Source organism: Callospermophilus lateralis, chromosome 1 (genome assembly GCF_048772815.1).
Source record: "Callospermophilus lateralis isolate mCalLat2 chromosome 1, mCalLat2.hap1, whole genome shotgun sequence".
NCBI classification, from domain to species: domain Eukaryota; kingdom Metazoa; phylum Chordata; class Mammalia; order Rodentia; family Sciuridae; genus Callospermophilus; species Callospermophilus lateralis.
The window spans coordinates 52,724,864-52,750,604 of record NC_135305.1 but is presented as its reverse complement, the minus strand read 5'-3'; the positions used below and the strand labels follow the sequence as shown (position 1 = coordinate 52,750,604).

General features: G+C 40.1%; 1 protein-coding gene and 1 pseudogene across 3 annotated transcripts in view; one reads left to right on the top strand and one right to left on the bottom strand.

Annotated features, from left to right (window-relative positions):
• Rbm28 (RNA binding motif protein 28) overlaps positions 1-15,446 on the top strand; it is a 39,779-nt gene extending 24,333 nt beyond the window's left edge. Inside the window, exons 15-20 of one of the 3 annotated variants that reach the window (XM_076834333.2) lie at positions 221-370; positions 696-770; positions 2,937-3,193; positions 3,802-3,901; positions 6,184-6,335; positions 15,235-15,446. In XM_076834333.2, coding sequence (XP_076690448.1) covers positions 221-370; positions 696-770; positions 2,937-3,193; positions 3,802-3,901; positions 6,184-6,318 — 717 coding nt within the window. In that variant the 3' untranslated portion in view covers positions 6,319-6,335; positions 15,235-15,446. Of the gene's footprint in view, positions 1-220; positions 371-695; positions 771-2,936; positions 3,194-3,801; positions 3,902-6,183; positions 6,746-11,231; positions 13,461-15,234 lie in introns of those variants that run through there. The other 2 variants (XM_076834331.2, XM_076834322.2) reach the window with 2 other exon arrangements.
• On the bottom strand, positions 4,440-4,728 carry LOC143411772 (large ribosomal subunit protein eL37-like; annotated as a pseudogene).
• Positions 15,447-25,741: the final 10,295 nt, after the last annotated feature.

The window sequence follows — 25,741 nt, the reverse complement described above, 5'->3', positions numbered from 1 at the left end:
TGTGATGGAGGCATAAATGAAGATTCTCTTTTTATAAACTGATTTTCTTCTTTTTTGTGTGTTTTGCTGGGGAAACTCTGCCTTCATGCTAAACAAGCACTGTACTGATCCATATTCCCAGGCCATAAGCTCATTTCTTATTGATTTTGTTAAAGCAGTTTATGTCAGGCAAGGCTTATCATTAAGTAATTGCAGTTTCTTTTTCTCATTCTACTCATAGTGTAGAGTGATGCGAGACCTTAAAGGAGTTCATGGAAAAACGAAGGGCCAGTCCCTGGGCTATGCCTTTGCAGAGTTCCAGGAGCACGAGCATGCTCTGAGAGCCCTCCGCCACATCAACAACAATCCAGAAATCTTTGGGACTCAAAAGGTAAGCCTCATTCTTCAGAGAGACTTGTTTCCTTGGAGCCACCTGTGGAAAAGAATAGCTAGTGGATGGGGTGGAGGAGGAGATATGAGTGGTTATTCCAGGTAGTAAAATGATTATAAGGAGCTCTAAACTGGATAGACTGCTTGCAGACTGGCTCCTTACCTTTAAGTAGAGCAAGTGAGTAGTAATCTCTGGTTTGTGGGGGTACTTACTCACAGATCAAAGTCTAAATTTGCACTGGGTTCAATCCCCAGCACCCCACTCCACCCACCCCACCCCCCCAAAAAAGTTTAATGAATGTTGTTCTTATCTCTTTCTGTCACAGAGACCAATAGTGGAGTTCTCTTTGGAAGATCGAAGGAAACTTAAAATAAAGGAACTAAGGATCCAGCGCAGTCTGGTAAAAAAAAACTTAATATTTTTTATAAGGACAGTTATTTAAACTTAAAATTTCTTCAGTTTGTGTTTCTGCTCCCTTAGAGCAATTCTCAGCCCAATTAAGGTTATTCACCCTTCAGTTTCAGTTCCCTAAGGCTCTTTAGGCCATTTTCTCCTCTGCTGGCTGTCTTGTAATAGCTCCATAGATAAAGGGAGGATGGAGGAAGCAGTCAATAGTTTGTGTATAGGTTTGTGTGGGACATGTCAAACGTAATGGATGTTGTTATGGTTTTACATTAATGTAGGTTTCAGTGTCCCTTCTAGAATTCTTTTTTCTTAGATAGCTCCAAAAACATGATGCCTGCTGGTTTTAGAACTTTTTTTTTTTTTTTTTTTTTTTTGTGGTGCTAGGGATTGAACTCAGGGCCTTGTGCATATGAGGCAAGTACTCTACTAACTGAGCTATACCCCAGTCTCTTTAGAACTATTTTTAATCTAGCATGGTAAATGAAAGATAGAGATTTGCTTCTTTCTTACTATATATTCCTTGGTAAGTTATTATCACTCAGAATCTCATTTTGTAAAATGGGTTGACAATATCTGCCTTACTTGGCTGTGAGGATTAAATGAGATGACACTTGTCATTGCCTACCTTACTGCATTGTCATTCTCCTGCCCATCTTCCTCTTATAGCTCTTATCAGTATCATACCTTAACTTGTATATATAGTGAATATTCATAGTCTTTGTGGTTCTACCAAGAGCATGACTAAGAGATGAGCAATTTTAGTGGTTAAGACAGTGACTCTGGGTTGGAGAACTTGGGATCTGGCTATTGTTCAGGTTAATTTTGTTATTACACATGATAGAATTATTTAATGCCTTTAGCCATTGCTTGATTAATGACTCTTAAGCTGCTGGCTTTGTTTTTTCACATTGTTCTTTGCCCTTATGTTCATACTACTCTTTCTGTGTAAAAATGCCCCTTTCAGCCTTAACTCAAAACAGATACTTTTTATTTCCATATTCAGATCAAATGAGTTATGTTCTTCCACCTCTCAGATAAGTCCTCATTACTTTAACTTTCTTAAATGACTTTGTTTTTTACTTTGCTTTATTTGTGTATGCGTCTCTAATCTCCATTTATTTTGTTATATCTATAGCTTCACTATTTAGAAATAGACTGGCATATAATCAGTGTTGGTTGTAACTGTACTTATCTGGATATTTTAAGGTGAAAGGGCATAATAGCAAACTCCTATTGTTACATTATTTTTCTTGAATCTTCTTTTTCTTTGACTTAATTACAAATAAATCTGTAACATTCCTTATGTCTTCCTTTGAAGCCATAGCATCTTTTTTCTTCTTCACTTCCTTTATGTCTTCTCTAATGCTCTTCCTTTATCTAGATCTGAGTTTCTGACTTGTGTCATTTTCCTTCTCTCTGAAGAAATTTGTTTAGCGTTTCTTACAAGGTAGGTCTCCCGGTAACAAATTTCCTCAGAAAGTCTTTATTTCTCCTTCACTTCTAAAGATTATTTTGTTAGATACATAATTCTAGGTTGGTGATTATTTTCCCTCAGAATTTTGAATACCCCACTTTACTCTTTTCTTGTTTACATGATTTCTGGAGAGAAATTCAGTGTTTAGTGTAATCTACCCTTATTCCTCTAGAGATAAGATTTTTTTCTTTTTGTTTCTTTCAAGGTCTTGTCTTCAGTTTTTTACAATTTGACTATGATATGCCTAGGTATGGGTTTTGGGGTATTTGTTTTTTTCTTAGCTCCTAAATCTGTGGTTTTATGTCTGTTCTTACTTTTTAAAAATCCTTAGCCTTTACTACTTAAAATATTTCTTTTGTTGCTTGCTTTCTTCTCTTGGTATTCCTCTTTCATGTGTGTTACCCATTTTGTACTCATCACTGGCTTTTGAGTCTTGGGCAAGTTACTCTATGCCTGTTTCTGTGTTATGGGAAGGGTAATGGTTGTTTTGTGTCCCCCATCCAGTAACTATCTATTACTATAGTAGGGCTTGTGAACTGCTTGTATTTATTTTTCTATAGTCTCCAACTGTGTGGGGAAAGAATTCCCCTTCTTTCACCAAAATCACATAAAGCTCCACTTCTGCTGAGTATTTCCAGCGAACAAACCTTATCCAGAAACCAGATGGCAGTTTCTTGTTTTATGCAGCAAAAAATGAGTTTGAAGCCTGCAACCAATAAGCCCCAAAAGGAGCCAAAAGAGCCTGGAAAAGACAAGCAACAGAAGGCAGCCCAGACTCACACACAGGAACGAAGCAAGAAACCCCCAGCCCAGAAGGGAAAGTCAGGCTCTACCTCATGGTCAGGGTTCCAGACCAAGGCTGAAGTGGAGCAGGTGGAGCTGCCTGATGGAAAGAAGAGAAGAAAGGTCCTGGTGCTTCCCTCGCACCGAGGCCCCAAAATTAGGTGAGATGCAGGAGGGTGGCATGGAACAGGGCAACTCTGGGCACATTTGTTTTTGTGCAGCTCTTTTCCCTTCTGTGACATTTGTTTGGATGAAAGGGATTTTTAGTGCTATGCTGGTTCCACATGGGATTAACACACAAGTTTTTCTACACCAGCAGAGAAGTTACTCTTGGATCAAATGGCAGAGAGAGCCTCAGAGGAGCCTTCCAGGGCAGGCTTTTATGCCATTTTTCTCTTTTGAAGAGCTTCCTCCTGTCCAGATGGCTAGTTCTGTCAGCTGAAGCCATATACTTGAAGCTCACCTGTAACTTCTGTTTGGGGTGCCAGATTAGTGCTATGTGTAAATGTAGATTTTTATAAAATATTTAGTAAGTAATGAAGGTCTTTGTCATTCCCAGGATTTAAACAACAACAAAACCTGATAAGTACACAAATGTTGATCCTTAGGATCATCTGTTCCAGAATCCCATTTTAGAGTGATTCAACTTATCCTGGGCCTAGAAAGAGTTTGAATAAAAAAGGAATTTATCTCTGGGACTCAAGAGAGCCCAGGAATACCAATTAGAGGAAGGACTCAGGGTGATATTTAATTGGACGTCTTATTTCAGGTTGCGGGACAAAGGTAAAGTGAAGTCCCTCCCTCCCAAGAAGCCAAAGACTCAGAAAAACCAGTGGAAGCAAGAGAAAAAGCAGTTATCTTCCAAGCAGGTGAGTTCTTCAGGGTACACACTTTTTGATGAGTCTCCCAGGCTGGCAGCGCTCTCATACCGGGGTTAGTTGAGCAAATGTATTCTGGATTGCAATTGCATAGGACTACAGCACTGTCACATCTACTGAAATTAATAAAAACTTCTTAATATCATTTAATGCATAGCCCATATCAAAATTTCCCTAATTGTCTCAAAAATATTTTTTAATGCTTGGATAGCCTTGGTCAGGATCCATCAAAGTTCATATATTACCTTTGGGTTTTGTATTTCTTCAGTCTTCTTTTATTCTATAGTAGCCTTCTTTCTTTCCATGCCCTTTTTTTCCATGCTGTTAATTTTTTGGAGAATCTAGGTCATTTGCCCTAAAATATAATTGATTTTGAGTTTAGCCACTTTGTGATATCACTGAACTTGTCCCTATGACACCACATATTGCCTTTCAATTGATAGGAATAGTAGCTCAAATTCAGTTTTCTTTTTTTAAAAAAAAAAAAAACAAAACAGAACATTTATTGGATGGTTAATTGTTGAAACTCTCAAAATGAACTGGATGCTACAACAGCTGACCTCTTGGGTTTAGGAGTTGTTCCTTCACAGAATCCATGCCTGAATCTGTGGTATAAAATTCTTAGGTGCCTCATTAGACCAGTCCTGGTGCTGTTTTATCTTTTGGTCTTGGCACGCCAGTTATACTTTCTCTTGCTCTTGGCAGGATAGCTACATTTGCAACAGGTTGACTTCTAAAGGTGGCAGGCCTTAGAGCTCCAGTGGTGGCACAATGTGTGTATTATTGCCCTTGCCAAATGATGACATTCCCTTTGTCATCTCCCTTCTGCTGAGGAAACCCAAGAGCTCAAGTTCAGTTTTCTTGACAAGGGTATTTCATGGGTGGTGCTGTATGCTTCCTTGCATCACAGACATCATACTTGGTTGCCCTTTTTTAGTGATGTGGATCTTGGTCAGTAGATGTAAAAATTATCTACCTCGATTTAGAAAGTTTCCCACCAACCTTTTTTTTTTTTTTCAATATTCTTTTTTTAGTTTTTTTAGGTGGACACAATATCTTTATTTTACATTTATGTGGTGCTGAGAATCGAACCCAGTGCCTCACGCATGCTAGGCAAGTGCACTACCACTTGAGCCACATTTCCAGCCCTCCCAACAACCTTTTATCTATGGTTTTAGCTGAGTGCTATTTAGACCCATTATTTCATTATGGGTTGCAGAAAAATGATTTTATAGTTCATTCAACCCTTTTGCATTGCAAATTGTAGGCAAAAAAATTTGGGGGTTACCACCAAATACCGTTTGTATGAGAAAGGCAGGGTAAATGCTCACTTTTTAATTTTCTCTGTGTATTGGTTTGCAGAGTAATAAGCTGTTGCCCTACCAACTTCCTATGGCAACCAATAAGAATTTTTTAGTATTTTGGAATTCTTGGTTTCCATTTATTTGATGTGTTTCAGTCCAATGCTATTATCATGCTTGTCCTGTCATAGGCCAAAAGAAGCCCCTTCATATTGGCTTCTGAGTCCATCTGACATGACCTTATATGTCTTATATGCTTTTTCCTAGTCCTGGCATTAGCCATTTTTCTAAGGAGCCTTAATTCCTTTTAGTAGAAAATACTCATCCTGTGTTCTTGAACATTTGAGGTCAAAATTTTTTTTCTACCTTCCCTATTCCATTTCTTTTAAGGTAAAGGAAGCATTAATTTCCCATCCTACCTAAGAAATCTGTTTCTGGGAAATTTCTGGCTATATCACATGATATTAGAGATCTATTTCTGAAAATCCTTAAGTGGTGTATTCTTTTTTTTTTTAATATATTTTTTTTAGTTGTTGATGGATCTTTATTTTACTTATTTATTTATATGTGCTGTTGAGAATCAAACCCAGTGCCTCACACATACGAGGCAAGCACTTTATCACTGAGCCACAACTCCAGCCCAGGTGGTATTCTTGGTGAGGACTGGAGCAAGCAAGAGTGTCCATACTCTGAAATGTGTTGAGGTTAAAGTGAGTGAATGGGAGCTAGAATGGGAGAGGCTCCAAGACTTTCAGCAAGCTCTGCTCCCATGTGCTGTTGCTCTGATGGATGGACCAATGGATGATTCCTTTTGAGCTTTTCTCTTTAAGGGTCTCTCTCTGAAGGTCTGTCTCTTCTTGGAGGGGTGTGATCTCTATAGCACCTTATTTTCTCTCTTCGTTGACTTAAAGGTAAGGTGATATTTAGTGTTTGAAACTGATTATCTTATGTCTTCTTTCCTTTACTTTGTAGGTACCTAGGAAAAAAGCTAAGGAAAATAAGACAGAAGTCCACTTTAACCAGTTGGTTGAACAGTATAAGCGGAAATTATTGGGACCTTCTACAGGAGCACCTCTTGCAAAAAGGAGCAAATGGTTTGACAGTTGATGCTGCTAGCAGACTGGGTAAGAAGTCAGGCATGTACCTTTCTGGTAAACCCTAGGCCCATGCCCATGTCTTTCACTGAGGGAAAGAAGACCCCTGAGAGCACCCACTCTGTTAGGAGGCTCCCTGGACTGTGCACATCTGAACTTTGGTTCATCCTCCAGTGTGTGGCTAGTTAGCCACAAAGAAATATCTGAAAAACATCATGATGATTCTTGCAATATTAGCCAGATTATTGTGTGAAGTTGTGTCTATTATTGTCCATTTTTATTCTACTTCTCAAATGGAATCAATTGTAAAAAAGCATTCTGGAGCACTGAGTTTTTAAAATGTATAATTTGTTAACATCCTCTAAATGAAATATTGTGTGATTCTTTGAATAACAGACTATGTCTCATTTCTAATATTAAACCTTTATTATTTATTAACATTTTTGACATTCCTAACTAGTTCAGCTCTATAGAACTGTATGCTGCAGGAGTTGACTAAGTAAAAACAGAAAAAAATAAAATTGTTGATGTAATCGATGCAAGGTGGAGACACTTGAATTGGAAAGCAGTTGAGGGCAATGGGCCAGGCACAGAGCAGCACCTGCTAAGTGTCTACTATTATGAAAGGGTAATGGCTGATAGCTGATTAGAGATCAGTTTGCTGTGGCTAGAGACACTCGCTTGGCCAGTGATGACCTGCATTTCTGTCATGAAGCTCTTGCTGGGGACTCAGAGCTAGTAGCTGTGGTAGAAAAAACAGTGAACATGAAGCCCAGGTCCCTCTAAGGCTAAGTACCATCACCCTGTGGATTCTTTGGGGGGTCTTAGTTTCTTCACCTGTAGAATAAGGGTTTAACTAACTATTCTCTCTGATCCTTTGCTGCTCTAAATTCTTCCTTCATTCTTAATTTTTTTTTATTTTTAGTTGTTGATGGACCTTTATTTTATTTACTTATTTTTATATAGTGCTGAGAATCGAACCCAGTGCCTCACACGTGTGAAGTAGGCGCTTTACCACTGAGCTACAACTCCAGCCCCTCTATTTCATTTTTTTTTAAGAGAGAGAGAGAGAGAGAAGAAAGTGAGAGAATTTTTTAATATTTATTTTTTAGTTTTTGGTGGACACAACATCTTTATTTTATGTGGTGCTGAGGATCAAACACAGCGCTGTGCGCATGCCAGACTAGCGTGCTACCGCTTGAGCCACATCCCCAGCCCTCTGTTTCATTCTTATAATATTCATATTCCTTCTCTCTCTTTTCTAAAGAAAGGGTAGGGGCTGGGGGCTGAAATATTAGAGTCAAGGTCCACAAGGATCCTGATGGCATGAGTAGTGGGCTGAGTCTGAAAGATGAAAATCACTGGAGACAAACTGAGCTGGGGTCTAAAATCCCATTGCATAACTTCTGGTGAGAGGGTGGGAGTCAATTGAATTCATGTTAGAAAGCAGCAGTCTGGCCCTGACGTGTGCAAAGGGACCATTGGGCTGTCTTAATAGTAAACATGTAAGGTCTCAGGTGAAGGAGCTGCTAGTACTCTGAGCTGGCCAGTTCATACATGCAGGACAAATGTAATGACCAAGTAGGTGAAAGAAACCAGAATGCCACATGGAAGCAGAAATGGTCATGAGTTAATTGTTGTTGAAGCTGGTCATGGGTAAATGGAGATTTGTTACACTATTCTTTCTGCTTGTATAAACATTTTGAAATTTTTCATAGTAAAAAGTCAAAAAAGACAATGAATGAGTTGATAAAGGAAAGTATATTGGCCTGCCTGAGAAGAAAATTCTTGGGGGATGATAGAATGAGGAAAACCAAGAAGGGTATATAGAAGCAGATGAGTGAAAGCCACAAAAAATCAGATTTTGGCTCAGCATGAGGAAGAATTTTTTTACATAGCTGTCAGGTGTGTGAATCCATCCAGTCCAGATATAGATGTGGTATGTCTAGGATACTGTCTGGGGACTGCATTGCCAGAGTTATGCTAAAGGAGATGGTAAGGACTGGTCAGATCATTGATATTTGACCCCAAGATGACCTGAAAATATGGCCCTGGTGCCTGAGGCCTTTTTTCTAGAGACTATCTGACATTCTTCTCTGCCCAGTGTTTTGCATATACTCAGTCCTCATTAACTCTGGTCCTTGAAGTGGCTTAGCCCCTGTTTAAAACTCTGCTGTAGTTTCTCATCTTACTTTGATTAGAGTGATAACAGGCAATACAGCTCTATTCCCTCTCCTACCTTATCTTTGTTTATTCTTCCTTCTCCCTTCGGTTTATTTTTGGCCACACAGGCCTGCCTTCAGTTCTCTTGACTCAGCCACCTCAGAGCCTTTGTGTCTGTGTTCCCTCTAACTGGAAAACTTTTTTCTCCCCAATTAGAATATTAACTTTGTGAGAGGGAGTTTATCTTATTTGCTTCTAGAGAGACAGCACCTACAGAAACAGCACCTAGTCCTGACGCTGGCATTTATTAGGTATCAAGAAGTGTTTATTAATTGAAAAAAAAAATCAGGAAAGAAAGAAATGGTACTCACAAGAGAAGAGAAAAAGTTGGGAACATAAGCCAGAGTTTTTGATTCCCTAGTCCAATCCAGTGCCATAAATGATGCTTTCACAGAACTATTGCTGAACTAGGGATAGGGCTGTTTCAAGGCAGTATCTTGGGAAAATAATGAATACTCTAAATTCATTTGGTTCATTTAGAGATAGATGAAAAAGGCCTTGAAAAATATTTAGACCTTTTGGAGAAACTAGAAGGACAGGTGCTATCTCCAGAGTTACCTTTAGACATTGTGACTGGGGGAGATTTGAACATTCTTGCAGTAGCCTGTCAACATACCTGTCCTAGATGTGGGAAGAAGTAAGGTACTTTTTATTAAGGCTATGAAAGTAGCCACAACCTGCCTATCATTTGATCTCTTTTCAGTAACTCTGTTTGCTAGACACTTTCTCCCCACTGTACAAATATCCCTAACATTTAAATATAATATATCTTAACATTTAGAATAGAAAAAAATGGCATTCTTTCAGGTAACATTGCCAGATTTAGTTAGATCCAGATATTTCTTCTAACAGCTTTAGCAACTCAGTGTGTTAGAGCATCAGTCAGTTGCTTGGAAAGTTATTATTGCACAATTCTTTCAAGAGAGATATGAGGATAAATCGTCTGGTTTCTCAACAACTGGGCTTCATATATGGTGTCCTCCTTTGAGACACCTTCCCATGGATTCTTTGGTTAGCCATTGACCCCTTGAGATTTGAATTCACTTCTACTTCACTTCGGAGCCTGATGTTTCAGGAAATGGGGTTTTCATTATTTTTTTTTAATTGTAGATGGACACAATGCCTTTATTTTATTTATTTATTTTTATGTGGTGCTGAGGATCAAACCCACTGCCTCACACGTGCTATAGGCAAGTGCTCTGCCACTGAGCTATGGCCCCAGCCTAGGAATGGGGTTTTCTGAACTAACATATACGTTGAGTTATAGACTACTTGGTTACTAATAACAGTAAACATTTTTGTTCATTTTGAAGATTAAGGCCATCAGTCAAAATGATCAAGTTTTGGTGGTATTTCCCTGCTTAATTATACAGTAGCTTGGCTCAGAGATAAGACTTCCAAATAAAGAATCTTAAGATAGTGTGCAGCTATTTCTTTGCCTTGTCCTCCTTCCCCAACCTTGATTAGTTGGTAGTTCTTGAGGAATCTGCTTTATTCTTCTTTTGGAGTTGGGCCTGGGGCAAGGAATGTGCTTCAACTGTTGTAGAATGAGAATTGTGGTGTCCTCTGTAACAAAGTTAGAGCATGTGATTATTTCTTTGAAATACAGTCAGGTGTCACTGAAAAACTGGGACACATTCCAAGACCTGCTTAGTTAGTCAATTTTATCATTATGCAAACATCACAGAGTGTACTCAACAGACTAAGATGGCCATAATGTTACTAGATAATGCAGTCTTTTTTTTTTCTTTTTTTTAGTTGTAGACATAATACCTTTGTTTTATTTATTTATTTTTATGTGGTATTGAGGAGTGAACCCAGTACCTCACACATTCTAGGTGAAAACTCTACCACTGAGCCACAACCCCAGCCCTCAATGATATGGTCTTATGGTACTACTATTGTATGTGCAGTCCATCATTATGTGGCATATGGCTATACTTCAACTTTGGTATTATTTTGTCTTGAAAAGAAGTGTAATCCCAGATATTGGGAGACTGAGGCAGGAGGATTGTAATTAGTTCAAGGTCAAACTGGCAACTTAGACCCTGTCTCAAAATAAAAAAGGCTGGGGATCTCTCTCAGTGGTAGAGTACCCTTGAGTTCAATCCCCTGTAGTACTGCATAAAAAAGAAAAGAAAGGATGGAGGGCAGGATGAAGGGAAGGAGAGAGAAGTAATTCAGAGTCAAAAACTTTGAAGGCTCCGGAGATCCTCTTTTTATTATACATTTGGCCTTCCATTGCCTGAAGAGGCAGGGAGTCACGACAGCGAGTACTGACTCTCCAGAATCTGCAGTTTCAGCTCTCCAGCTAACCTAAGTAGCCAGTTCTCTGCTTAATATCCCACTATTTGTACAATGATTGACATCACCTGCCAGTTCTGTCATCTAAAGAGCAACTCATCCCAGATAACTTTGAAAGTCCCTGTAACTTTTCCAAAAACTGCTTCTTCATGGAGATGGCCATATTGTTGGACTTTGGGGTGCTAAGACAAAGTTTGTATTTCATTTTGCCTCTGGTGATGCTCAACTCTGATTTTCAACTCACTTCTAACTGGTACTTTAAGGGCCAGGATGAGATTTCTCTCAGGCCAAATAGAGATTTCCAAATTTCCCTTTGCCCAAAGTTGACCAATTTGGAAGTTGTCTACATGTGTTGCCTTGTTTTGATTCTTTTCTTGTTTTGCTACCTTTTCTTTCCAGAATTGTTTGCAAAGTCTGAGATCCCTTGTTAAATGGGGTGTTATTCAGCAGCCCAAACATGGGGTGACATAGGTGTAGTGTGTGGTTACATTGGCTTCTGATTCTGAACTGGTAATTGGCTGCAGACAAGCTTCTCTATTCATGAAGGAGTACAATAAGAAGATGATTGGACCCAGCCTGGAACCAATTCTGAGAAGAAAACTGCTGAGTTACTAAAAGACTTATTGGACCATCCCCAAACAGAGGATGTGCCCAGAGTCCACTGCCTTTTTATCAGAAATGAGCCTATACTGCTGCAAAGCTGCCCCAGAGTCTCTTTCACTGAACAATTGATAGAAGGAAAGTCCTTTCTGTGTTTGAGGGCAGGATCTATATTTTATGCTTTGCTATATACCCTGCAACACTCAACATTGATTTACCCATAGTAGTAGTTCGTGTAATACTGCTGAACTCTCTAAAGACTGTCTGTTCTAGGGCTTAGCTGGGCTTATGAAGGGCAATGGAGTCATCTCCTGAGATGATACAGTGAAGGCCAATAAAAAGTGAATAATAATAATAAATTGCCGGTCACAGTACCTTGAATATAGATCTATATCCTTTCTGCTATGCCTCGTCTATGCCAGTCTTAACAATTTCTTTGCCTCTGCTCTCTACTCAAATGCCATCCATCATTCATCTTCCCTGGGGATCTCAAGCATCCTAGGGCATTGTGATCCCTCTAAGTTGCTGGCATACTTACTGGTTGGCTTCCTCTCGCTTGACAATGTAGGCTACTGTGGCATATGGCTATACTTCAACTTTGGTATGATTTTGTCATATCTCTAGGTCTTGCCTTCCTAGGGAGATTGTGAACCCCTTGATGGTAAGAATTTTCTCCCTGTAGTTCAGCTCCAGGGCCTGGCACATGGTCCTTAGTGATTGGTTATTGAAGATAATAAAGGTAAATGATGTCCCCACTCATCTGTTGCAGTGATTGCTCCCCAACCTGTCCTTATTTTATGTATTTTCTCTTTCTCTTTTCTTTCTTGCTCAGTCTCATTCATTTTATATTAGATACATAAAAAATATCAGTTCTCTCACTCTCCTGTACCATTTTCTCTTCTCTCCTTCACTATTGTCTGGGCCTTAATCCACCAGTAACTCCCTCACATGTTGTTTAATCTGCCTTGGTGGCTAGAACTCCCCTTCCTGTCCTTTTGCCATCAAGAGACTCCCAGCCCTTATGCACAGGGCTGGATGGTGGAGGCTGAATGCAGGAAACAGCGGTAAGAAACTGACTCAAGTGTCCCTCTCTTAGCCTGTCTTCCCAACTCTTCCTTCTCTTTTTCCTCTCCCCTGGGTCTTACACTCCATTGTCTGCATGTACTTTATAGTTGAAAAGACTCACAAGTCATGTTTTCGATAAAGCTTTCCCTTTAGATGCCCCTGCAGGAAACATGTTATCTTTATATTCTGGTCCTTAGTGTGGAAGATCCTATCTTCCTATGCTATTTATAAGAGGATGGGATTAAGATGCACCTTTCTTTTTTTTTTTTAATATTTATTGTGGACACAATATATTTATTTGTTTTTTAAATACCTTTATTTTATTTATTTATGTGGTGCTAAGGATCAAACCCAGTGCCCCATGCATACAAGGCAAGTACTCTACCACTGAGCCATAACCCCAGCCAAGATACACTTTTCTAATAAGATACTTTTAAGGGCACTCTGGTCTAGCCCAAGGACATCACAGCAGGGTGTTGGCAGCAGGGGTCTGGGAAACAGAGCAGGCTTGTGTTACTTCAGAGGTAGGCAACACAAATAAAGTGAAGAACAGCTCTGTGAGGCAGAGTGCTTTGGCCCCAACAGTATGCTTCTGAAGGCCCAAAGTGGCCTTCCTCACCAGTGAGAGGAGAAACCTCCCAATGTTAGCAAGGACCCTGTAGGCTCACATTTCTCAGGATAGTAGCTGAGTCCATCTGGATGGTACTCCTGGTTCTGAGCCTATCGATGGGTTGGAAGCTTCTGTCAGAAGGTGATTTAACTCAGACCATTCCACATGTCCTACAGCTGATTAACAACTCATTTCCATTTAATGAGACTTGGGTGGGTGCAGAATCCAATAGTAATACAAAATTTATCTGTAGTCTATGTTAAGTCACGTTGAATTGCAGCTACAGGTTCCCTACGGATACAAGAGTTGGCACATATATAATCAACAAAAGTAATTCCAAACAATTGAGTGTATTATTATTCTATAATTACAATAAAGAACATTGCGTATGGTATTTCTGTGTTTAATTTTTTGTGCAGTGGTTGGTTTTTTAATTTTTAAATTTTTTCTGCATTTTCAAATTTTCTCTATTGAGTATGTATGTATGTATGTATTTATTTTTGGTAGTGGGAATTGAACTCAGGGGTACTCTACCACTGAGCTACTCCTTTCTTATTTTGAGACAGGGTCTTGCTAAGTTGCTGAGGCAGGCCTCAAGCTTGTGATTGATCCTCTTGCCTCATCCTCACACATCCTTTTTATCAATGACACGCAAACATATTTTATTCTAGAGAGCCTATTGTTAAATAGTCAGCACACTAGTGCTGTAAAACCTTTTTTTCTCCTGCTCACACTGATTCTGGGAATAGCCAGCTCACTGCTATGGACTGTTCCCATTTCTCTTTTTAAGTCACCCAAGTAGTGTTCTACTCAATCTTCCAGACTTTCTTACCGTCCCTTCAAAATTGTTCTGTTGCTCAGTGGTAGAGCATTGCCTAGCATGTGTGAGGCCCTGGGGGTCTATCCCAAGCACTGAAAAACAAGAAATATAAATAATAAGCCCTTTGAATATCTTTTATCTCCGTGAGCTTTACATCAAACCTAGCAAAAGTCATTGAGGGGCAAACACAACCTATCCATGTTAGAGCCAATTTAATAGGATGCAGGAAAGTCTAGAATCTCTCCCAGAATCCCTTGCCCTTATGAGTTAGGACCAGAAAAGGGCTCCTGCCTGGCTTGGCATGCTGTTCCCTGGGGTTATTTAAGGAATAGCTTGTATTGGAAAACACTTTTGCTAGGTACCCCAAGTGTTTTTAGGGTAAAGAAATGGTTTCTCTTTTTCAAATTAGGTAGGGAGAAAAAGAGCATTTCATTCTCACAGTCTTTGGATGGTGAAATCTTTGAAAATTTCCCTCATGTAATAATGCAAAGTTTTTGTTTTTGTTTTTTTAAGATTATAAGTGTTTCCTTCGTTTCTTCCTTCTTCTTCTTGATTGAACTCAGGGCCACTGGAACACTGAGCCACATCCCTAGCCATATTTCGTATTTTATTTAGAGTCAGGGTCTCACTGAGTTCCTTAGGGCCTCGCTAAGTTGTTGAGGCTGGCTTTGAACTCAACAATTCTCCCGCCTCAGCCTCCCGAGCTGCTGGATTATAGGTGTGTGCCACTGTGCCTGGCTCTTTCTTTTTTGACAGCACGTCTCTATTATATTTGTTTATTTTATGTGGTGCTAAGGATTGAACCCAGTGCTAGGCAAGCATTCTGCCATGGAGCTACAACCCCCACAGTGCAAGGTTTTTATGACAAATTATTAACTTAAAATTAAACATTTTGCTTGGCCAGCTCCTTTCCCCTCTCCCCTAGGGCAAAAGAAACCAGTCACACATTTTCAGAGTTTTTTCCCTCTCTCTTTCTCCTGTGCTACCAAAAGTCAAATGCACTCATATACATACATATAGGTCAAAAGAGAATTTGAGCCCTGAATACATTTATTTTGAGATTTTCTTTGCGACAGACTTGCTAGGACATGGCAGGGGTGACTTGGCCTCACTTGCTTCTATAACTGCCTTTCCCGGAATCCAAAATCTGCAGACATTTCCATTCCCCTGGAGGTCATATAATGGCTGTTTTCCATAGTCAGGAAAATCTCTAGGGAGAGCCATGGCAATTTGACAAGGGCTATTAAAGGGACATTAGGATTGAAGTGGCTGCTCAGGGAATCACATACCCTTCATCCTGTCTGCAGGACAGCTGCCAGCACTGACCAGTTGGACCCTGGCCCTCCTGCCTGACCCAGCTGCATGTGGGTGCTGCTGGCAACCAGTCACTGGAGTAAGTCCCAAGGAAGGGGACAGGTTCTTGGAAGAACTGCTTGTCTCTGCTCTCTTTCCACATTCAAGAAGATGGTTGTTATAAATTCAAAAATATTTAGTAGTATCCACTAACTAATTACTCTGCTTACTGTGTGTCAGGCATATGCTATAGATTATCTCAATAAATAAAATGCTTATCTCTATCCCATGTCCAGAGGCCAGATGAAGAGCACAGAAGGAAATCTCTGAAAATGCCAGAGGTCTTTTTCCCTCTATTTGCAGACCTTTAGTGACAGGCAACTCACTGCCTGTCTTGCCCTGGCACATTACACATTTTCCCACATCTGGAACATGGACGTGTCCAGGGACTAGGGATAATAATAGGCTAAGGTCCTTTAGCAGAGCCATTTGAAGTCTGTTTCTGGACCTGTCTTTCCTGTAGGAGGTCTTCCCTTCACTCTCCCCCGACCCCATCATACTTGGTTAGGTAGCAGGCACTTAAAACTAATGCAGTGAGAGTGGTCTCCAGGGGAAGCTCCAGTAGGGGGCTGAGCACCCAGTCATTTTGCCTAAATGTTCAGGTTGGGGTGCTGCATACTGGGCCAGACCCAAGGTAGGGCCCCCATGGTTCCCAGGGACCTGCCTTAGAGTTTCTAGCTTTTTGAGTCATTTGGTGACCCTGGCTATTTTATTTAGTTCATTATTTTTTGTACCAGGAATTGAACCCAGGGGTGCTTAACCACTGAGCCACAACCCCAGCTTTTAAAATATTTTATTTAGAGACAGGGTCTCTCTGAGTTGCTTAGGGCCTCATTAAGTTGCTGAGGCTGACTTTGAACTCATGATCCTACTGCCTCAGCCTCCTGAGCAGCTAGGATTACAGGCATGTGCTACTGCGTCCAGCTGACACTGCTCTTGGCAGGGATCCCTATCCTTTCCTAGGGGACAGTAAGTATATCTGAGCGGCTTCTGAAGTATAAGCAAGAAAAGTGGGAAAATAAGAGAAAGGCCAAGGCTCCCCCAAGAGATCTCAAGTTCTGTAGGGGAAGAAGACAGCCAGGTTTTTTAAAGCTGGTAGGATAGGCAGGGAGGGGGCTGCCAGTGGAATGGAGACTCATCCTCTATGCATCTTCACAGCCCACATCTCCAGGGACATAGGTAAAAGTCAGGGTGTAAGAGTCAGGGTGTAACCTTGGACCAATCATTCGGCCCTGCTAGTCTTCTTCATTCATCTGTGAAATAGAGGCCATTAAGCCTACATCACAAAATTGTTAGCAAGCACCAAGTGAAGTAACCACTGTAAAAGAACCTGGAAAACAGGTTGTGGGGACCAGAGTATCTGGGGAGTATGGAAAGAAAGGTCTCTGATGACATTCGCCCCCAGTGCCCTGAGTGAATTACAGGAAAGGCGAGAGAGAATGACTGACCACTGCAGGATGATTGGCTGATTTCTACCCTCTTCTGCCCATGCTGAGAAAACCCACCCTTGGGGAGAAACAGCCAGAGACAAGGGTGGCCCTATCTTCAGCCTTTACAGGAGACCAGGAACATATGGCTTGAGGCTCTGCTCCCAGGGCCACTGCAGGGAGAGGAGAGCATGTCATTTCTCCATGTTTGTTATTTCCATGAGAAACAGCTGGGCCATGCAAGCAGGCCCTTGGGGTGAGGTGTTATAAGGTGCTGGCCCCCCAGTCATCCTCCTTTCTCCTTGCCAGGGCAAACATTGCTAATTAATCATGACACTCTCTGCCACCCAGCCCAGCCGGGACCTTGGCAGTCCTTCAACACAGCCAGAGTTGGCATGTGAAATGAAGCCCACTTGCCAATTTTGCTATAAGGAAACAGCCTTCTCTGCCAAAACAGGACACAGTATTAACCACTGCCACTTGGTGGATTCACACTGGGTTCTAGGCATCGTGGAAGGGCTCAGGGGTGTTAATACTCTGAATCCTTACTATAGGGCAGAAGGTAGGTGCTGTCCATATGGGCTCAGACTGGGAGTGTAGCTCAGTGGTGGAGCACTTGTCTAGCACATGCAAATGTGCAAAACCCTGGATTCATTCCCTAGCATTACAAAAAAAAAGAAGAAGAAAAAAAGTCAGACTCAAGACAGACCATTCCTTTGTTCACTTGCCAGTATGAACTAAGCACCTCCTCGTGCCAGTGCTCCTCTGGGAGTTGCAGAGCACAGAACAGAATCTGTCCTGCTGTCTTGGAGTTCACATTCCAGCAACGAAGTGCCGACTCACCCCTACATTTGGCTCATGTCTAGTTCTAACCCTGCCCTGCCCAGAGCCCTTGGAGGAGAGGTAGGGATGAACACACAGACTGGAGCTTCTAGTTGGAAGGGGCTGTGTGGTCCTTAGGGTTCATCTGCACAGACTGTCTCCAGCTTGAACTTCATTATGAAAACCAGTCGTAGAAGAGAGGAGACATCAAATGTACTTCAGAAGCCTCTACCAGGGTTACAAGAAGAAAACAGGGCTTGTAAGGAAAGCTAAGAAAGCACCTATATTATTTTGCTATGACATAGGTAACAATGAGGTCCTTCTGTGTTTTTGTTTGTTTGTTTTGGTACCAGGGATTGAACCTAGTGGTGCTCAACCACTGAGCCATATCCTCAGCCTCTTTTTTATATTTTGTTTAAAGACAGGATCTCGTTGAGTTTCTTAGGGTTTCACTAAGTTGCTGAGGCTGGCTTTGAACTCAATCTTCCTGCCTCAGCCTCCTGAGCATATGGGATTACAGGCATGTGTCACTGTACCCAGTCACAAAGTGGTCCTTCCTAGTGCTATGAGGAAGAATCTGTTCTTTGCCTTTTCTAATGTCTGGGTTTTGCAAGCAATTTGTGTGTGTGTGTGTGTGTTGCTATGGATAAAACCCAGGGCCTCACACATGCTAGGCACATGCTCTTGCCTCCAGAAGCCCACCTCCCTTTTGAGACGGGGTCTTGCTATGTTGCCCAGGTTGACCCAAAGTCCTGGGATCAGGTGATCCTCCTGCCTCAACTTCTCAAGTATGGAACTGCAGGAACATGGCACCACTCCCAGCCTCTGCCAGAAGTTCTTAGCATTGCTTGGCTTGTGGTTGCATCAGTCCAGTCTCTGCCTAATCTGACACGTGATTGTCTTCTCTCCGTGTCTGTGTTTCACATGATGTTCTCCCTGTTCATTTCCAAATTATTCTCTTAATAAGGTCACCAAGGCCACCCTAATGACCTCATCTTAACTTGATTACACCTGCAAAGATCCTGTTTCCAAATCAGATCACATTCCTAGGTACCGAAAGTTAAGACTTCGATACATGTCTTTGGGGGACACAATTCAACCCATAACAGGGCTTCTGATCTTCTTTATTTTTCCTTTCCTTTAAAAAAAAATCTTAATATAATTCTTTTGGAAATAGGCAATACATTTACATGGCATGAAATTGAAAAGATACAGAAATTATCTCCCTCCTCACCTGGGCTCTCTTCTCTGGAAGTGCCCTATTAGGGTTTCTTGTTTGTCCTTACAGAAGTAGTCATGGCATTCACACACACAGAAGTGCAGATAGCGGAGGATATGTGACTTCATGTTTTTCCCTTTTTACAACATTTCTTGGACTTCATCCTTTTCCGTGGCTGCATAACTTGATAAATTGTATCAAGTTACCATCATTTAGTTAACCAGCTTCTTATAAGGTAGAAATTCCACTGATTTCCAACCTTTGTTATTACAAACTGCTGGAAAGGAAAAGTGTATATGTGTCATTATTCCAATCATGTATTTGTGTTGTTATTTATGATGCTTTGCTATCCTGGGATCTTTCTGATCCTGGGAGACTGCCCCTCTCAGGACTAGTTAATTTCTATGCAAACCAATCAATACAGAGCCCATATCCTCAACCACCTCTTTTATCTCACTCTCTCATACCAAGCTAATATTTTTCCAGACCTGAATCACTCCAGGGGTAGGTACTGGGCAGCAGGGACTACCTGGTCACCCAGACCCTGCTGTAATTATACAGACTAGTCAATCTACAGTCTGTTGACACTGGCTCGTGGAAACCACAGTGAAGGCTGGTTGGTGCTTTCCCTCACTCCATCTAGACCAGCCCTAGTGCTTCCAGGTGTGGCCCTGCATGACATGGCATGTCCCCTCTTCTTGATCCATAAGGAATAAATTCTTCTTTTAAGAGACTCGATTGTCTCTGTGTCCGCCATCTTGCTGTACCTGATTAGAATAAATCCCAGGTACATTTAAAAATAGTCATTTTCTGCACGTGCAGCCCTTGCTCTCAGTTAGAGGGAAAATACTGAGTGATCCTTTATTTGGCTCTGAGGGAATACTGCTTCTATGTAGAAAGAAGAAAGAAAAACAATGGGAAGCATTTGAAAATATATATATTCATTTTTTTCTGATTGTAGAAATAATAGCTGGGTATTATAGTAGCATGTGCCTGTAATCTCAGCAACTTAGGAGACTGAGGCAGGAGTATCAAATTCAAGGCCAGCCTGGGCAACTTAACAAGACCCTGTCTCAAACAGTGTCCCTAGCTATAATCGCCAATACCACACACAAAAATTATAATTATACATGCTCAACAGAGAAAACTTAAAAATGCAAAAGAAAAATTTTAAAAATTAAAACCAACTATTTGCAAAAAATTAAAGCATAGAATTTTTATATGATCCAGCAATTTTCAACCTTGGTATATACCCCAAGGAACGGAAAGCAGGGATTTGAACATACTTGTACACTAATGTTTATGGCATGATTCACAATAGCCCCAATTGTGCATCAATAGATGAATGGATAAATAAAATGTGGCATGTAATTATAAGCAATGGAATATTATTCAGTCATAAAAAAGGAGTAAAATTCTGATACATGCCACAATATGGACAAATCTTGAAAACACTATGCTAAGTGAAATAAGCCATACACAAAAGGAAAATATTGGATGATTCTAATCATACAAAATAGCTAGAATAGACAAATTCATAGTGATAGAAAGTATAGCAGAGGTAATCAGAAATCAAGGATAAAGAGAAATGGGGAGTTATTGGTTAATGGATATGGAGTTTCCTTATGGAAAGATGAAAAATTCTGGAAGATTAAAATTTTCTGAAAAATCATGCTAGTGATGATTTTACAATATTGTGAATGTACATAATATTACTAAATTATATACTTAAATTGTTAAAATGGCAGGTTGTTATATGAATTTTATCAGAATAAAAATAATTAAAACCCCTCTGCTATCCAGAGAAAAATATAAATACCTTGGCTTATTTTAACCCTTCCTTCTCCTGAAGGTATGTATTGTATAAGAATTTTATAATAATTTGCATATAATAATGAACTCTAATTTTACATTTTTATTGTGGATATTTTCCCTGTTGTTAAATACATTGAAATCACTACCTTCAATTTTTGTATAACCTCACATTAGGTAAATATACTGATTTCTCTATTGCTGGACATTGAGCTGTAATTTATCATTTAAAAAATAATACAATGAGGAACATCTTTGTAGATAAATATTTGCTTAAATTTCTTATTGTTTCCTTAAAATAGATTCTTAGAAGGAGAATTATTGAGTCAGTGTTATAGATTATTTAGTCTCTGTTCAAAGTATCTGACTATATTCTTTAAAAAGTAGAAATTTGGGGCTGGGGTTGTGACTCAGTGGTATAGCATTTGCCTAGCATGTGTGAGGCACTGAGTTCAATCCTCAGCACTACAAATAAATAAATAAACACATACCTAAATAAATAAATGTCCATCAAAAACTGAAAAATATATTTATTTAAAACAATGTAGAAATTTATACTTTGAACAGGACCATGGGAGGCAGTTTACAACTTTTACTGCACCCTGGTCAGGATTAAGAACTATTTCATAAAATATTCTCATGGGAAAGGCAAAAATTATCACCTTTTATTCATATGAATTTAATCACTAGTGAGGTTGAATACTTTTTATGTTTGTTGCCATGTATATTCTGTAAATTGTCAGATTGTGTTCTCACTGAATTTTTTGTTGAGGTTTTAAAGTTCTCCTTGTATAGGAATAGTGACCTGTCATTTTATGCCATTTAAACTTCCCAGTCTAATGTTTACCTTTTCAGTATGGTAAAGCTATTTTGAAATGTTTTTCATATAAAAAGTATTTATTTTTCCCTTTGAATTTTTCATTACTTTTATGCTTATAAAACACTTACTGCTTTTGAAAGTATATATCTTTTTCACCTATATTTTCTTTGAATTTTTAAGATGGTTCTAAAGTTATTATATTTATATTAGTTTTCTAAGGCTGCTATATTTAAATGCCACAAATTGAATGGCTTGCAACAACAGAAACTGTCTACAGTTCTGGAGATCAGAAGTTTCCTATGAGCAGGACTGTTTCTTCTGAAACCTGCAGGGAAGGATTCTTCCTTGCCTTCTCCAGCTTCTAATGGCCCCAGATGTTTCTCAGCTTGTTTATTTATTTATGTATTTATTTTGTTGCTGTTGTTGTTTTAAACTTTTTTAAAAAGATTTTCTTTTTTGTTTATTTTTAGTTATAATAATATCTTTATTTTATTTTTATATGGTGCTGAGAATCAAACCCAGTGTCTCATGCATGGTAGGCGAGTGGTCTACCTCTGAGCCACAACCCCAGCCCTAAATCTTTTTTTTTTGTTTAATTTTAATTTTTAGTTGTAGTTGGATGCAATACCTTGACTCTATTTATTTATTTTTATGTGGTGCTGAGGATCGAACCCAGGGCCTTACACGTGCCAGTGAGCGCTGTACCACCGAGCCACAACTCCAGTCTTCTCAGCTTGTTTTTGACAGAGGATAACTTCAGTCTCTGCCTCTGTCTTCATACATCATCTTTTAAAAGACACTAGATATACTGGATTAGGGAGGATGACCACATTTTAGCTTAATTAATTACTATTCTGAGGTGCTGGGTTAGGACTTCAACATATCTTTTTGTTTGTTTGTTTTTGGAGGGACACAATCCAACCCATGACAACATTTATCTCTTATCCACCTGGAATTTATGTATTTGGATGTGTTGAGAGAAGGTATAATTCTCCCTCCAAATTGTTAACCAAGTATTTCTACTCCATTTATCAAATAATGCCATCTCATCTCACAGGATTTTAATTCTCTCTTCATTGGCCACCAGATGCTTGTGCACTAATTTCTGCTGGTAAGTATGACTGACATGTCTGCCAATTACTGTATCACAGCTACACTATTGTCATTATTTTGCTTCGTTGTATATTTAATATCTGATAAAATAAAGTTTCTCCTTATTTATCTTTGAATTTATTTTCAGCTATTCTGGTATAACATTTCTTCTGAGTAAACTTTAAAATAATTGTGACGTGATTAACAACAAGACAGCAAATCTCTTGTTCTTTTAATTGGACTGTGCTCAGTCTACAAGTAGCTCTGCAGCATATTCCATCGTCCCATTTAGGAACATGGCATGCTTTTCCATCTAATTATTTCATGGGTTTCCAACATTGAAATTTTTTTTAAAGATATAGGTTTCTACCTTGTTCATACAGTGAATCCTAGTATTTTTGTTGCTGTTTTTGCTATCTCAGGTCCTCCATCCACTCACCCCCATTATATTTTCTAATTGGTTATTGCTAGTTGATAAGGAAGCTATTGAATTTTGCATCCAGCCACTTTATTAAATTCGCCTGTTAGTTCTAATAGCTTTTCAATTTATTCTTGTAGGCTCTCTGGAGCCTTTTGCACAAACCAATTCAAATGAATAATTAACTCTTCGGCTGAATCAATGACCTTACCTAAATCAGGCCTCTTATAAATTGAGGGAATTTGGCTGATGGAGAATGCTGTGTAAACTGTGTTGTAAAATGGGGACTTGGAACATTCTGATATCTTCAAGAAGGGTCCTATTCTTTAATTCATCATTTCACTGCTCAAAATCTATCCTAAAAAAAAGCAGTCAGAACTATGGATTAAAAAAAAAGTCAAGATAGGCATTGCAATATTTGTATTTAAAACAATGAAAACTGGAGACAACCTCATGATTAACATTAATGGAATAGTTAAGGAAATGTTCATGTGGGTGTCAGCTCAGTTTCCTAACCCTCCCATTCTTTCTACCGCAACAAGGCCCAGACCTTGCCCTTGAACTTCAGCTTACAAATCCTGCTACTTGCAGAAGGCCTCAATTCTGTTTCTGGTGCCACCTTAGCCACTCCATGGCTCATCAGAGCTCAGCCCCTTGGCTGAAGTCATGTTCTGGGAAACACTTCAAGGCAGAGCTGTGAGTGCAGGTGAGTAGGAAGGACTCTTGGGAGCAGTGTCGGCAGTGGTACCGGCAAAGTAGGAGAAATGGCACTGCAATGCAGTTGCAACCTTCCATCAGCCAAGCCCAGAGCTCCAGAGCTGGGATGGCCCTTCAGAGTTGTCATGAATTGTCATGACGATTATGTCAATAAGGGCTTGTGGGCTCTGGAACAGCTCCATGTTCACCAGTCATTGGATGGGGGCAGCCCTTAGAGAGGGGTATTAACTTAGGGGAGAGAGACCCATCTATGAGTTGCCAACACTGTCAGAGAAATGCATGCCTCCATCTTGAAGGGGACTCTGGGTGGCACACCACAACATTCAGTGATTACACCTGCTGTCTTGGGTTGAAGATGGCCACAAATTCTTTTCTACTCTTTCCATTCAGAAACGGCACCTGTTTCCCCTTTTCTCAAATATGGCTGGCTCTGGGATTTCTTTTAGCCAAGAATGTGGCAGAAGTGACTTTGTGTAATTTCTGAAGCTGGGACTTGGAAGATAGAATCTCGCCTTTGATTTTTAGAATACATGCTCTTTCACCCCAGTGAAGTTCATCTATCTTAAGACCAACATGGTGGGAGAACATGGAGAGAAAGGACCATGTGAAGGAGTACCAAGGTGGTAGGCTTGTGAAACAGGGACCTTCCAACCCAGCCAGTAACTGTATAGTAACCAAGCAAATGATCCTGAGGCCAAGCCTTGTGGAGCAGAATCACCTGAGCCCTGCCCAGTTCTTGGTTCATAGAGTCAGAAGAAATAATAATTTTTTGTTTAAGGCCATATTTTAGGGAGGGTTTTTTATCAGGAATAGAGATAAGTGAAGTGATTTCTTTCCTGAATCATCTGTCCCAGTTTGTGGCACCATAATCTACCAAGTCATCCAGTCTAGATACTTACAAGCTTGCCATAGACTTCTCCTTTACCCTCACTTCTACAACATGTTACTTACAAAGCCCTGCCAATTTTACCTACTAAATAATTTCTGAGGATTATTAATAAATTAATACAAATTAATAACTCCCCTCTTCACCCTGCCTGTTGCCACTACCCATTTGTCAGAGCTGCAATCTCCTTGCCCTGGGCAGGTGCCATGATTATCTACACTGGCATTCTCAAACTCCATCTACGACCAGGATTATCTTCCTAATGCATGTCACCCCCTCCTATTCTTAATCTTCTGGGTAGCTCCCATCTACTACAGGGTAAAGGCTCAGCTTTAGCCCCATATACTGAGAGCCTCCCTTATGTCCAAACTTTGCCCACCTCTCTAACTCAAAACTTCAGGCCTCAGCAACAGAAAACTCTTATAGTTTTTGCTACTCACATGTTGTTTCTCCCTTTCTTGCCTTCTCTTCAGAATGTCTGCTTTCTTCTTCCTTCTCCTGGCTGGTTCTTACCTTAGAAATCACCTCTTTCTGGAATCCTTTCTCATTTCTATCTCCAACATCCATTTCCCACACTGGACTGGCTGCCTCCCTGGGGATCCATTGCTATCAGGTTTTGTAAGCCAAAGAAACAGTCAAAAGGAATTTCATCCCTCTTCAAGAAAGATTGGGGTGGGGATTAGAACAAGATCATTTTGGCCCAGTCCCAACCCTGGGGCTGGGGAGTTGTGATCTGGCTGCCAGGCCCGTTATATGTAGACTTATGATCAGAGGAAGCATTTCTGAACCTCCCTAGGCCCAGGAAGGAGAGGGAGGCTCTGGTCTCTCAAGGAAGTGAAATTAATATTGCTTTCCTTTTCCCTCTCCTTCCTGCCCCAATTGGCTGCCAGGCTCCTGTCATTCTCCTCTGGCTACCCAGACAATGGGCACAAGAGGAAAATTCAGGGACCCAAGACTGCTATTCTGTTAATAAACATTATTGATTTTCCTTAGACATGGTCTACTGAAGTAATAATACTAGTATTTTAATGTCTGAGGTGTAGGGTTAAGTTGCTACAGTATTAATGGCTGCAGTATTTCCTGTCTCTAGTATTTAGTGCCTGTAATATTTAGTATCTGTAGTATTTAGTGACCATAGTATTTAGTTGCAGTGGTGTTTAGTGGCCAGAGTTTTCAGTAGCTGTCATATTTGGAACGGTCATATTTAGTGGTTATATTAGTTAGTAGCCATGGAATTTAGTGACCTCC